The sequence below is a fragment of the Takifugu flavidus genome, chromosome 19 (genome assembly GCF_003711565.1).
Source record: "Takifugu flavidus isolate HTHZ2018 chromosome 19, ASM371156v2, whole genome shotgun sequence".
Lineage (NCBI taxonomy): Eukaryota > Metazoa > Chordata > Actinopteri > Tetraodontiformes > Tetraodontidae > Takifugu > Takifugu flavidus.
Window position 1 is genome coordinate 4,124,932 of NC_079538.1, and position 12,663 is coordinate 4,137,594.

At 50.1% G+C, this 12,663-nt stretch overlaps 1 protein-coding gene across 3 annotated transcripts in view; it reads right to left on the reverse strand.

Moving 5' to 3' along the window:
* Window positions 1-69: 69 nt before the first annotated feature.
* map3k5 (mitogen-activated protein kinase kinase kinase 5) overlaps window positions 70-12,663 on the reverse strand; it is a 27,941-nt gene continuing 15,347 nt past the window's right edge. For all 3 annotated transcript variants that reach the window (XM_057017231.1, XM_057017232.1, XM_057017233.1), the window contains 22 exons: window positions 12,511-12,663; window positions 11,757-11,910; window positions 11,569-11,676; window positions 10,812-10,864; window positions 9,505-9,600; window positions 8,604-8,685; window positions 8,348-8,481; window positions 7,951-8,078; window positions 7,740-7,876; window positions 7,129-7,234; window positions 5,726-5,883; window positions 4,520-4,697; window positions 4,228-4,245; window positions 3,788-3,965; window positions 3,243-3,411; window positions 2,981-3,166; window positions 2,401-2,506; window positions 2,049-2,292; window positions 1,851-1,963; window positions 1,455-1,576; window positions 1,276-1,352; window positions 70-1,199 (listed from right to left, as the gene is read on the reverse strand). The exon at window positions 12,511-12,663 is cut by the window's right edge and continues 7 nt beyond it. In XM_057017231.1, the coding sequence (XP_056873211.1) occupies window positions 1,139-1,199; window positions 1,276-1,352; window positions 1,455-1,576; window positions 1,851-1,963; window positions 2,049-2,292; window positions 2,401-2,506; window positions 2,981-3,166; window positions 3,243-3,411; window positions 3,788-3,965; window positions 4,228-4,245; window positions 4,520-4,697; window positions 5,726-5,883; window positions 7,129-7,234; window positions 7,740-7,876; window positions 7,951-8,078; window positions 8,348-8,481; window positions 8,604-8,685; window positions 9,505-9,600; window positions 10,812-10,864; window positions 11,569-11,676; window positions 11,757-11,910; window positions 12,511-12,663 (2,761 nt within the window). In that variant the 3' untranslated portion in view covers window positions 70-1,138. The remainder of the gene's footprint in view (window positions 1,200-1,275; window positions 1,353-1,454; window positions 1,577-1,850; window positions 1,964-2,048; window positions 2,293-2,400; window positions 2,507-2,980; window positions 3,167-3,242; window positions 3,412-3,787; window positions 3,966-4,227; window positions 4,246-4,519; window positions 4,698-5,725; window positions 5,884-7,128; window positions 7,235-7,739; window positions 7,877-7,950; window positions 8,079-8,347; window positions 8,482-8,603; window positions 8,686-9,504; window positions 9,601-10,811; window positions 10,865-11,568; window positions 11,677-11,756; window positions 11,911-12,510) is intronic.

The following is a 12,663-nucleotide window of genomic DNA, read 5'->3' on the forward strand; positions in this document are numbered from 1 at the left end:
GGACCGATTTGCTGCCCCCTGCAGGTCATTCGAGAAATGCAGCCAAGCGGTTCATAGAGCAAGAGATCATCTTTTTAGAGTAAATTTTATTTTGCCCTGACCGAATGTTGATGAGGGAATATTGTTCAAATGTTTTTCCTTCACAGCTTCAAAACGGAAGGTTTTATTTCAATGGCGACACAAAAACGCGAACATTTGTAGATATGAAACGTGGACGCATTGTTCGTAATCCTGTTCCCCATTTCAAGGCTTTTGAATACGAAATCTGTCTGCATGGCAGAATTTTCATGATTCGTCATTTTCACAAGCAGGATAAACACAATTCTTTCAGTGTACAACAGTAAAAACAACAAATATTCTGATTTACTAATAATAATAATAATAATAATTACTGACTGAATATTATCCTGAATGTTTTCACGCTAGAAAATACAATACTATACACTTCAAATTCTACACTTGGTCCAATCCAACTAAAGTTTGTTTTTTTTAAACACATTACATGTATGTAATGATCGTTCACATATAACTCCATAACATATTTACATGCTTCTCAATGATAGAAATGTAGATTATCATAAAATAAACTATGGAAAGAGAACGAACAACTTAAATTAATTTCAGCAAAGAGCAAACAAAGGGCATGCCGTGACATCCTACAGATAACAATTAAATTAGAAATGTATTTAAATAATGTAGTGTAGAAGATGTCCCGTGGAAAAACAAAAGCAGGATTTTAAGTGTAGTTCTTTGTAACTAAGGCTTCTCTTAGAAAACAGTCAGTCTCCAGGTTTGTAAACGTTACGTCTTGTCGAGGGAGGCGATGCAGTCGTGAAGTTTCTACCAGGATTACTGTCATTTTTCACTGAATTAGTAACAAACGTGTAATATAGATAAGGCTTCGTAAAACCTGTGGCACTTCTTAGTTAATGTTTCATTCAAAAAGACCTTTTAATTTCCAAAATTATTAAAGCATACCCCCAACCTGATCCGTGAAAGAGTGCTGGAGCTGGAAATCTAAACTGGCCACACAGACTCTTCTCCATGAAACATCTGGCTCTTTTTACTGAGGTAAAGAGGAGAATACTGTGTTGTGGGGACGTCCTGACGTCGCTGGGCGGTGGTGAGGAGTAAGGCCTCAGGTCGGCTTCTGCCTGTATTCTGTGATGGCCTTCCACAGCTTGCACAGGACCCCACCTCTATCAGGACACAGTGAGCAGGGATATTAGCCACATTAGCCACGCACGCACAGGTGAAGAAATAAAGCCCGTTTACCTCAGTCTTAGACTCTTCAGATCATCTCTTGTTACATCATTGAGGATGTCGTTCAACGCGTACTCTTCGCTCAGGATCTAGATCAACATAAAAAAGCACGAAATGAGGATTTGCTGCACAGCCGATGCATCGGGCTTCTATTTTATTGCTTAAACTGCAGCGTCTGAGTAAAAGCCCACTCTGTCTATGGATTCCTGGTCAGCACCATGAAGCTGCAGCCACCTGACCAGATCTGGGTCCTCACGTCTTGGACACGGTGGACTTGTCTCTTCCTGTGGACTGTGGGATGATGTGGGAGCCTCTAACAGACAAAAACATAGGAGGAAAAACCCTTTCCTTTAGGCTTGGGACAGGCCAGAACAACGTAAATAAATGACTGTTCAATGCAATAAAACACGTTACCAGCAGGGGGCAGACTTACGACAAATTGACAGCAACATTTAAATAACTAAACACGTTAAAAAACATTAGAATGCTCAATGCTTTAATAAATTGCGTTTGCAGTAGAATATTAACAGTAAAATCAAAGTGGTCTGTCAGTAGTTGTGCTGCTGCTGCCGTCAGTGATTCCAGACCTGCAGACTCAGATCTCAGCCTCAGTAGTTTAATCTCCTGCTCCCTCTCCTTCAGCACTTGTTGCAAGATGCTCTGGTACTCTCTCTCCTTCTCCAACAGCTGGTGAAGCAGCCTGGAGTGAAACCATGAGGGCGGTTCTCATTGACCAGAATGAACCACACAATCGTGACATTACCCGGCGGCGACGGGGGGGTCACCTGTTGGTCTCGAGCTTCATCCTGCCCAGCTCCATGCTGGCGGGCCGCTGTTCGCCGTGGGACTCGCGTGACACCGTGGAGCTGAGCGTGCTGACCCCAGAGGTGGCCACGGTGTCGTCGTTGACGGCAGGAGGGTGCACGTGGCTCTGGTGGGTGGGATGTCGCTGTGGCTCAGCGTCGTCCTCCATGTCGTCCTGATCAGCGGGGTCGCTCTCTGAGGCCAGGCTGAAGTGAGGCCTCAGCTCTGATCGCACACATTGAGCCCAGATCAACATTTTTTTTTAAAGACTTGCAGTGTGGTATGATGATTTATGATGTTTATGATGACGGCAGGAGATGCAGAGAGCAGTACCTGGCACTAGGATTGTGATGGCCGTCTGCACAGCTTTGCGGATGATATTGTCCAAAGCAAACATCCAGTGAGGTTTGATGTTGTGGTTACGCAGAACTTTGTTCACCTGAAATCAAAGAAGACTGTTTATTTGTTTACTGATCAAAAATTAATGCGTTGTTATTACCACATTTCAACATCCTTAGTAGGTGTTTATTGCCAGTTTATTCCAAAGATTTTGACAATTGGAGTAGGCTACAGGTTGTTTGCAGCTATGGCCGACAGGGGGCAGCAGAGCCACGTCTCCTGTCAGGATTACGCAACCTATATTACAAGCATGAAAACAAGACTCCAGACTTGCCTCGATGTGCAACAAGCCACATATTTCTCAGCAACCTGCCAGATTTAAAGGTCTGCAGTATTCCAGTTATCTGAGGGCAGATTACCATCTCCCCTCTGAGGCTCATGCAAAATGCATTATGGAGACGTCAGGTTATAAAGATGGATAATAATCATTAAATTTTCACATCTGAGGAAGCCCATGAAGGAGAGACCGAATGTTTCGCTCGGTTTTTCTGCGATCTTCTGTTTTAACACTCACGGCATCCTGGAATCCGAACAGCACAACCTGCAGTTGGCTGATGGCGCTGCTGTCAAAGTCCAGCTCCAGCTTGAGCTGAGACAGCGTGCTGGCGATGATCTTCCTGTCCGCCATGCGAACGAAATCCGCCAGGCTGACCACGAGAGTGGAGATGTGCTGAGGCTTCAGCTTCATCTCTTCAGTGCCCTGATGGATGGGGGGAGGCAGAGCTTAGCGCCTCGTGTGTGAGCAGGTCGTGAGTGATTGAGCGGTCGTAGCGAACCTGCATGAACGCCTCCCTCAGGTTGGCCACCACCTTGTCCCGGTCCTCTGTCAGGATGTGATGCAGAGTGGCTCTTCGCTCGCTGTCCTTCCGAAGCATAAAGAAGCCCGAATCTTTCTCTTCCGGGGACGGGGGTGCACTGTGATCTTCAAAATTCTCCACTGGAATGCTGGTTAAAGAGAGCAAACCATTTTCATTCGGCCCTGATTTACTGTGGGCTCCATGTCCCGATATCACGGCTCAGACTGCAAACGAAGGCACGCGTGGGAGTCTTGGAAGTGTGTAAAAATGGAGATAAATGTATGCTTTTGTCCTGGTATCACTGATGTGATGCCGCAGATGCATCAGCCGGGCTGTTTTGCATTTCTATCGTGTCTCTCGGTGGCACCAGTTTAGGTTTGCGCCCCTGCTAAGAGGTTTGGGAAATAGAGATTTTCACCGTCACATGACGGCAAAATTCCATTTGTACTGGAACAAACCGAGATAAAAACCTGATATAACGCCATCTCAGCACTCTACACAAACCAGTGTGTCAGTCATCCCACCTGAGGAACAGCGATCGGGTCCCCTTGACATCCCTCTCGCTGTAGCACTTGAGGCTGGGCTTGAAGATGAAAGGGTTGGCGTTGAGATCGTTGTCGGGGGAGACGGAGCCGTACTCGCTGCTGCTGCTGGTGTCCTCCACAACAACCGGCACTGGCAGAGAGATGCTGCGCAGATATTCTGAAGAACACAGATGGTGTGAAAGGTTTTGGCTCAGGGGAGAGACGAGAGAAGGAAAGGCTTAAAAGTGGTGAGTTTTTAAAAAAAACAAAAAAACAACAGATGGTTTTACAGGCAAAATATAAAAAAATGACTATTTTGAGTGGAGCAGAATCATGTGAGACAGACAAGAAACTGCAGCTTGGAGATGTTTCAGGGGGACCAGGATGATAAAGGCCTTCTGTTCAGAAACAGAAGCCAACAAGAAAAAAAGGGAACTCACCTGAACCTGGCGAGAGAGCTGAAGGGAAGAAAACAAAAAGCTGTCAGCCGGCGAGGAAACGGAGCTCGTTCGTTGAGAGGAAGTACAGCCGAGTTGGGAGCTCACACATAGTTGAATTACAGCCAAAACCCGAAGCGCAGCACCAAACTGGTTTCTTGCAGATCATTATGTGTAAAGATTGAAATGCTTATGGAATAAAGTTGAGCTAATCCTGCGCTTGCGTGACGCCGTTGCTTTTGCACGAACCCTCAAGAAGCCCAGTTCAGAGCGCGTGGAGAGGAAGCAGCCCCACCTGTGAAGCTCCCTTTGCTCTTCTTCTTGCGGCTGGTGACGGTCAGGAACTCGTCGGTGAGCAGGTCCAAAGCGGTGGCGCGGCGGTCGGGATCGGGCTCGAAGCAGCGCAGGATGAAGGCTTTGGCCTCCAGTGACATGGACTCGGGGATCTCGGGGTGGATCTTGAACATGCCCACCTGCAGGATCAGAGCAGAAGCTGCAGAGCCTGAACCCAGACTGCAGGTCTGGCTGTGGCCCGAGGCGGCGAACAAGAATGTTCTCCGTCCTCTGACAGTAGGAACACTAGACATTCCTTTTGTTGCTGCTGAGGAATGTTGACGCTCCTCCCATGAGCCATTCCACATGGATGAGCAATGAAAGACCGTCTAGTATCAACAATACGTATCGGAGACGAGATGTGGGACCCTGTTAGGAGATAAACACCCCAACTGCACTCCCGGGATTCTCTCCTACCCACAAAGCTGCTTAAGTTTTCTGTTATATTTCTGTTATTTTCACTTGAGTGCAACAGTCCAACCAAACAATGAAAGACGATCAATATTCCCGCTCTACATGTACGAGCAAAGCCAAAACCTGGAGTATAGTGAATGAGTGAACGCTTCAACACAAACATGCACGCGTCCACGTGCAGAAACTGAGAAGAGGAGGATCGGGGGAGGGCGCACAGGTTTGTTTTCTTCAAACAAACGTTCGTGCACAGACGCTGTTTGGAGTTTCTACTGTGCTGGATCACATTACAGGACGCAGCAGGCGGTGCAGGTGCACGAGGGCCCCGCCACCGAAAAAACAGGAACTGAGAGAGTTCCTGAGAGAGAAGTTAGCATTGTGTAATATGCAAATGCTGCACGCTACATGCCAGCGCCTCGCGATTGAAGGTCAGATCTGGTCCGTGGTCGCAATGGCGGTGTTTTGTAAACCGCATCTCAAATGCAGCGCTTGTTTTGAGGCATAATAACTCCCGACGATGCGATGTGTAAATAGCAGCCATGCGCCACCTTGGGCTGCAGCTGCTGGGTGACCAACACTCTTCTGAACATGTCTCCTGAAACGGATGTTTGGCTGTGATAGCGGTTTGTCTTGTTTGCAGATGATTTTTTCGAAACACGAAACAGGAACAGAATGAGTCAGGATGCAGCCTGAGAGCCTCCCGTTGGGGCCTCTCTCAGCAAACACAAGAATAACGGCATCTAAAACCCCGACGTACCTTGAACATCGCAGCTTGCGGCTCTCCCAGTTCATAGAAAGGTGGTTTTCCTGTTGCCATTTCTATGATGGTGCAGCCCAGAGACCAGATGTCCGCCGGTTTGCCGTATCCTCGAGGACCCTTGTCGATGATTTCAGGGGCCATGTACTGTAGTGTGCCTGGACAAATAAAAAAAAAGACATAAATAGAGGGGGAATCTAGTCACGCACGCTAAAAAACCAACACATTAAACAGGTTTTTAGTGCTTCCTAAATTTCCAGTAGGTGCCTGCTGGGTGTGTAGTGGCTGTTCTGAGGCAGCAGGAGCAAAGCTGCTGCTATTTTACCCCTGTTTGTGTTTCCATCGGGCACCACAGACGTGCTGGGCGCATCCCAGAAGTGGCTTGGCTCTCGGAACGCGCAGCCAGTCTATTTTTGATTAAAGCAAAGTCAAGCTGGGCCGGTCGGATCGTACTACGAGGGAACTTCACGTACAGCGTGTGCAAGGCCTTTTCAAAGGAGCCCTCTCGTGCCATTTACATTTCAAAGCCCATAAAAAGCAGCAGGTAGCTGCGTAATTACACGGAGCACTCGGGCCAGCTCAGCGCTCCAGAAAAACAAGTCGGATAATCGCAGCAGCGACGCTCCGCGCACCACGGAGGAGAGTTGGCCCGGCACACGTCACCTCTCAAAGTCACATCTGGAGCAAATTTGGGGTGAAGGAGACACAACCGGGGTGGAGGCAGGCGGCTAAATATTCGCTTCAGACGTGACGCAACAATCTGTTTCTCCAGCGAGGACATAACGTCCGTGCAAACCCAAGCGACTCCGCAGAAGCACCAGACTGCGCGTCAGATGGATTTGTACCTTTCCTCTGTCTTGCTCTGGTGCGTCGGCAGGGCTGAGAGTGATTATTTTAACACCCGTCTGTTGCATTCAGAGTGATTACAGGTTACCACTCTGCTCAGGGATGACACAGATCCTCCGAACCCTGCAGGATCTCCAAACGCAGCGCTGGGTTCAGCCAAGCTGAGGAGCAGGAATGGCCCTGTCAGCGCTGCCCAATAATCACAGCCCTGCGTTGAAAGGACTCCTTTGTTCTAATAATAACCCCTGGGTGGCGAGCGCTGCCTTCAGGCTTGTGCACACCGAGCTAAAAACAGGCAGGAGTGCATTTATAGCATTGCTGGGCTATAAAAAGGAGTAGCCCAGTTTCCCGAAAGAGCTGCACCGTTCAGGGTAAGTCCCTGTCTGGTCCAATGAGCAGCTGTCGGCTAATCTGAGAGGTCAAAGTGAGCTGCAACTGTGGTGCCAACAACTCACGGCCATGTTCGTGACAGGCGGCGATTCTGCTGCTTTTCCCTCCACCACGCGTGTAAACAGGAAGCAGCTGGCAGTTTAGGCCGGGGGCGCGTCAGAGCATACCTGTGAACGTCTCGGTGCAGGGATTGATCCCAGCCAGCCTCTTGGATGTGCCGAAATCCGATATCTTTAAGACGCCACTGTAGGTGTTGATGAGAACATTATCACCCTGCAAATTGAAAACACAACCGGTGAGAACAGCACGTTACCCCCCCCCCCCGCGAGGCGTTTGGAAATCCTCGAGAGTGACAAGCGACAGGTTGCGACACGCCGCGTGGGAACGAAGGCAGCGGCACAGCCAAAACAAGGTGATTAGCATCCACACGCTGCTAATGACGCTTATACAACCGCAGCGTTAAATCAGGTGGAAGCATGAGGTCAGAGTCTGTTGACCCTGATGGCGGAGGGCGACGGGGGCGTTATCAGCGCCGGGTGGGCAGAACTGACATAAAAAGGGGAGGGGAGGGTCAGGATTCCCATCTGTGCCCCCCTTTATTCCTCCTGCAGACGTGGAGCTCTGAATATGTTACATTAATTATCATGAACATTAATATGTTCCTCAAGAAGGCCGAACGAAGGCCTCCTCCTCTCGCACGCTTGCATTGGTGCGTTGTCGCTTGTGTAAACGCGTCTTAAAGGCTGAGTGAGCTGCAGGGAGACGTCCCCATACCCACCTTGATGTCCCTGTGGGCTATCTGGTTGTCGTGCAGGTACTTCAGGCCCTCCAGGATCTGCCGGGTGTAGAAGCCGATGGTGGACTCGTTGTTTTTCAGGGGGCCCCACTTGGACCGGAGTAACGCTGAAAGACTTCCTGGAAATTAACCAACAGTTTTGGTTTTGGATTTCATTTGTGCTATTTTCTTTAACGTCACTAAAACGTCTCACCTCCGGGCACCTGCTCCATGAAGATCTTGATGAAGCCGTTCTCGCTGATGGATCCCAGGTACTGAACGATGTTCTTGTGCTTCAGGTGTTTGTGGAGCGCGATCTCCTCGTGGAGCGGCTGAGAGTACCTGTCAGACCCGGAACAGGTAATGATGAGCGCAACATCCCCCCCCACACCGAGAAGAGCTCATTTTCAGCAGTGTGACAGAAAAATACAACAGCACCACATTCTGAGGGCAACAGAAGGGCTGTCTGAATGCTGCTCCCTCTCTTTAAACTCCTAGAATCCCCTTCTCGTTAACCTAAATGCTGCTCAGTCCTTCGTATCGTCTCCACTGTGGGAGTATCTGCTGCTGGTGGAGCGGCCAGGCGACATTTCCCCCTCAGGGATCCTCACCTGCTGTCCCGTTCAGGGATTTCTTTGATAGCCAGACGGACCTGGTTGCTGAGATCTCGGCCGGCATACACGACCCCGAAGGTGCCTTTTCCCAGAACCACCCTCTCTCCGTGCTCATCGTACTCATAATCATACTGCAGGGAGGATCAGCAGGAGAAATTAGCAGGATTATGAGCATTTGTCCTATAGATGTCCTCAAAGCAACTTCAGAGCGAGCGACGTTCCAGCGAGGGCGTTTCTGAATACGAGGCGTCACCTCTAAGGTTTCGTGGTCACAGTCTCCCTCCTCGGGACCCTTCCAGGCTTCCTCAGTTATACTGTTGACCAGATCGCAGAACCTGCCAAAGAAAAGAGCTGGATCATCCTCACAGACCCTCCACAGACGCGTAACTAGGAGAACCCAAAAGGACCGCGCGCGGTTCGACATGCATCTGTCAATATTTACAGCGGAAAATGCAAAACACCCCATGAAATGAGCTTCTAAAGTCAGACATTTATCTGATGTGTCTTTTGTCCCATATGTGCAGACGCCCACGCACACGTTGAGCACACAATGACCTTTAGAAATGCTGCCACACAGCGTGTGAACTCATCACTCAGCAGGACTGCAGAAGCTCTTCAGCAGCTCACTCACTCTTCCTCTTCCCACTACCTTTTGCCTACTTCTCCTCCTCTTCCTCTCTCCGTTCTGCCGTATCCAGTGGAAGAGGAGAGGCTCTATAACAGCAGGCATGACTCACCGACTCTCACACCCCACATAATGGAACAGGAAGTGCTCAGGAGCCTCGGAGGTGAGACTCACAGGTCTGACTGTGCAGCGCTTCACCGAGGAAGACGAGGAAACGGAACAAGGTGTGTTGGAGCTGACGGAAATTGGAAATTTTCCCACCCGTGGAAAAGAGTTGGGGTTGGTTACAGCAGGTGGGAGGTGATGAGAGGAGGCTTTGGAAGGTGGAAAACTAGTTCCAGCAGATTCATTTTGCTCCGTGCAGCCTCCGGATATTACCGCTGCTTATGAAATCGACATTATTGCGTTATTTCTATTACAATCATCTTTATTTGGGGGACAGGTTGTATCTGTTCCGAGCCCATGGAGCGGCTCTCCAGATGGAGGAGGTGGTTAAAGACCAACGGGCGTTGGGGGAACGAGCACCAACCTTCTGCAGTGAATCTCTGTGCAGAAGTAGATCTGGAAGTCCTCGGCGTTGTGAAGGACGTACAGGAAAGCGCTGCGCTCGTCAAACTTGGAGATGCTGAGGAGAAGGTTCAAAAGTTAGAGAGCTCTAAAAACCTCATTTGGAACTCAGAACAAATTAGGCCTCATTCCCTTAACGACAACAGAGGGGACTTTTCTGGAATGTTAGGCTAGCTGGAGCTACCCCGGTCCTTCCTCCATAAGTCCCTGCGGACACTCATATAGCCACACCAACACATGACTTGATTGGCGCAAACGAAATAAACAATCCTAAATTCCTTCCAGACAAGGAATCGTTGTGAAGACGGTGACGGGGATGAGAGCTGGTCCGTTGGTATTGTTGCCTGCATAGCTGCCATTGTGTCCTGCTGCCTGTCTGCAGGCTGAGTGGGCACAGAGAATGAGTTGTTCCCTAGCAACATGTGAGCGGAGTCCTCCACTTCGCCCGCTCTGACACGGAATTCCTCAGAGGACGGTGGAGGAGAAGCCAGAGGAGACGTCTCGGGACCAACAGCGCGTTCACGTTAACGACAGCACTGACCGGTTTGTTTAAACTGCTTAAACACAACCAGGTGAAGAGCGCCACAGGAATCAGAACCTTTGGAGCTCCACAGGAATCAGAACCTTTGGAGCTCCACAGGAATCAGAACCTTTGGAGCTCCACAGGAATTAGAACCTTTGGAGCTCCACAAGCATTAGAACCTTTGGAGCTCCACAGGAATCAGAACCTTTGGAGCTCCACAAGCATTAGAACCTTTGGAGCTCCACAGGAATCAGAACCTTTGGAGCTCCACATCCATCATCTGTTGGAGCTTGGTCCAACTGAGATGCTCAATAAATACATTTTGCTCACCCAAAGGCCTCTCCTCCAGGCTGACATGCTGCTTTAATGACTTTTGCTAACAGCACATGTTCAGCTCAACTCATCTTTACTCGTGGAGCGCGTGCTACATCTAAAAGGTTCCCCAAACAGGAAGAAACCTGGAGCAGGACCAGGCTCTCATGGAACCCTGCTGCTGATGGATGGTGGGTGCAGACGGAGAAAATCAGGATGAAATTGTTGTATTTCCTGTCCGATCAGCTTAATTTAAGCTCGACACAGTAGGAAACGATGGCGAATCGCTGCAATAAGTCACAGGACTGGAGGTTTATCCCCCCGACTCACAAAGTGATGATAATAAAACAATCACTCAGAGAGACAGCTGGGGAGTTATTGGCCCATCACTCAGCTGCAATATTAGAGCGCTATATAAAAACGGAGGCTCTCACCTGACACCTCGCACCGAGGTCGCGCTGAAGTTCCACTCGTGGATGCCTTTATTCTGCGGGATGGATCAGAAACCATTATAGGGGTCCCATAACGGCGTTGTGCAACGGGCTGACCTTAGGGTCATGACGGGAAATTAGAGCTTTGGATGAGGATAGCTGGGGAGTGGCGAGCTAACGCCCTTTATTTCTGTGCTGCTGTGCAGGAACGTAAGGAAACGGGTGAGTGAGTAAGATGGACAGGAAATGAGGTCAGAGCTGTCAGCAAAAACAGCCACAATCAAAGATTCTGTTACCATCTCGTTAAATCAGGCAGGCAGAGAGACAGGCAGGCAGAGAGACAGGCAGGCAGACAGGCAGGCAGAGAGACAGACAAGCAGACAGACAGGCAGAGAGACAGGCAGGCAGACAGGCAGGCAGGCAGAGAGACAGGCAGGCAGAGAGACAGGCAGGCAGGCAGAGAGACAGGCAGGCAGAGAGACAGGCAGGCAGGCAGAGAGACAGGCAGGCAGGCAGACAGGCAGGCAGAGAGACAGACAAGCAGACAGACAGGCAGAGAGACAGGCAGGCAGACAGGCAGGCAGGCAGAGAGACAGGCAGGCAGAGAGACAGGCAGGCAGAGAGACAGGCAGGCAGAGAGACAGGCAGGCAGGCAGCAGAGAGACAGACAGGCAGACAGGCATCAGACAGACAGACAGACAGACAGGCAGGCAGACAGGCAGGCAGACAGACAGACAGAGAGACAGACAGGAGCGGCCACCTTATCGTCAGGGGCGACGTGCCAGATGGAGACGGTGTTGTCGTCCACGTCTTTGTTGATGGACAGGTACGACGGCTGGTAAATTTTGGTGGGTTCTAAAATCAAAACCTGCAGAACGGAGGAATCAGCCACCCGGAGCCCACAGATACGTCTGGTTTTGGTTTCGGACCGGTTCTTCGGCAGCTTACAGGGAATCGGACCGAGGAGACGTCCCTCTTGGTGGCCTCCACCAGAAAGTCCATCCAGAAGTCCACCAGCTCCTGTTTGGGCGACGGCTGCTCGGCGCCGGGTCTGTGGAACTGCTGGTAGATCAGAATGGTCTCCACCAGCGAGCGCAGATACCTACCGAGGGGGGGGGGGGGCACACGTAATAAACATGTAATAAACACGTAATAAAGAGCGTTCATGTGTCGTCTGTCGGGCGCAGCCTCGTATGTTTGATCCTCTGCCTCTGCTCAGCTTTACTGAGGAAAAACCATCGTTCCATGATTAAATCTGGGCTTTTCGTCACTGAGGTGCAGATATTTGCAGCCGACTGTCTATTAGCTCACATCAGGATTTACGGTGTGAGCGAAGGCTGCAGACGTTCCCTCCCCGTGAGGACGTCCACCTCACATGAATGGAATGGCCTGACTGGGGAACAACGCGCAGCTGCGGCGGCGAGAAGACGGCTGCAACGCGCCGCAGGGAAGGAGTTTCTCCAATCTCCGCAGCAGCTAGCAGAGATGCTAACACTGTTTTTGTTGCTTGCTAGCACCAACTGGTGTACGCAAGAAACCCAAATAAGACCAAAGCGAGCGATTCGAGTCTTATTTTAAAAAAGGCTCCTGAAATTCAGCACATGTTCAGACAGCTGTGGCTTCCAAGGAGAACAGGGTCGGAGGAGGAAGATGCCCACATCCGAAATGCTGAAATACAGACTTTGCTTTTCCGTGTTCTCACCAGATGGGAGCTTTGAGTTTGAAGAGCTTCTCGGAGGCCTGGATCACCCTGATATTATCGCCCGCCAGGATGCTGGCGCCCAGGAAGAAGCCCACATCCCAGTAGCTCTGCAGCTTGTCCAGGCTGCCTTTCTTGCCCAACAGGCTGCTCAGC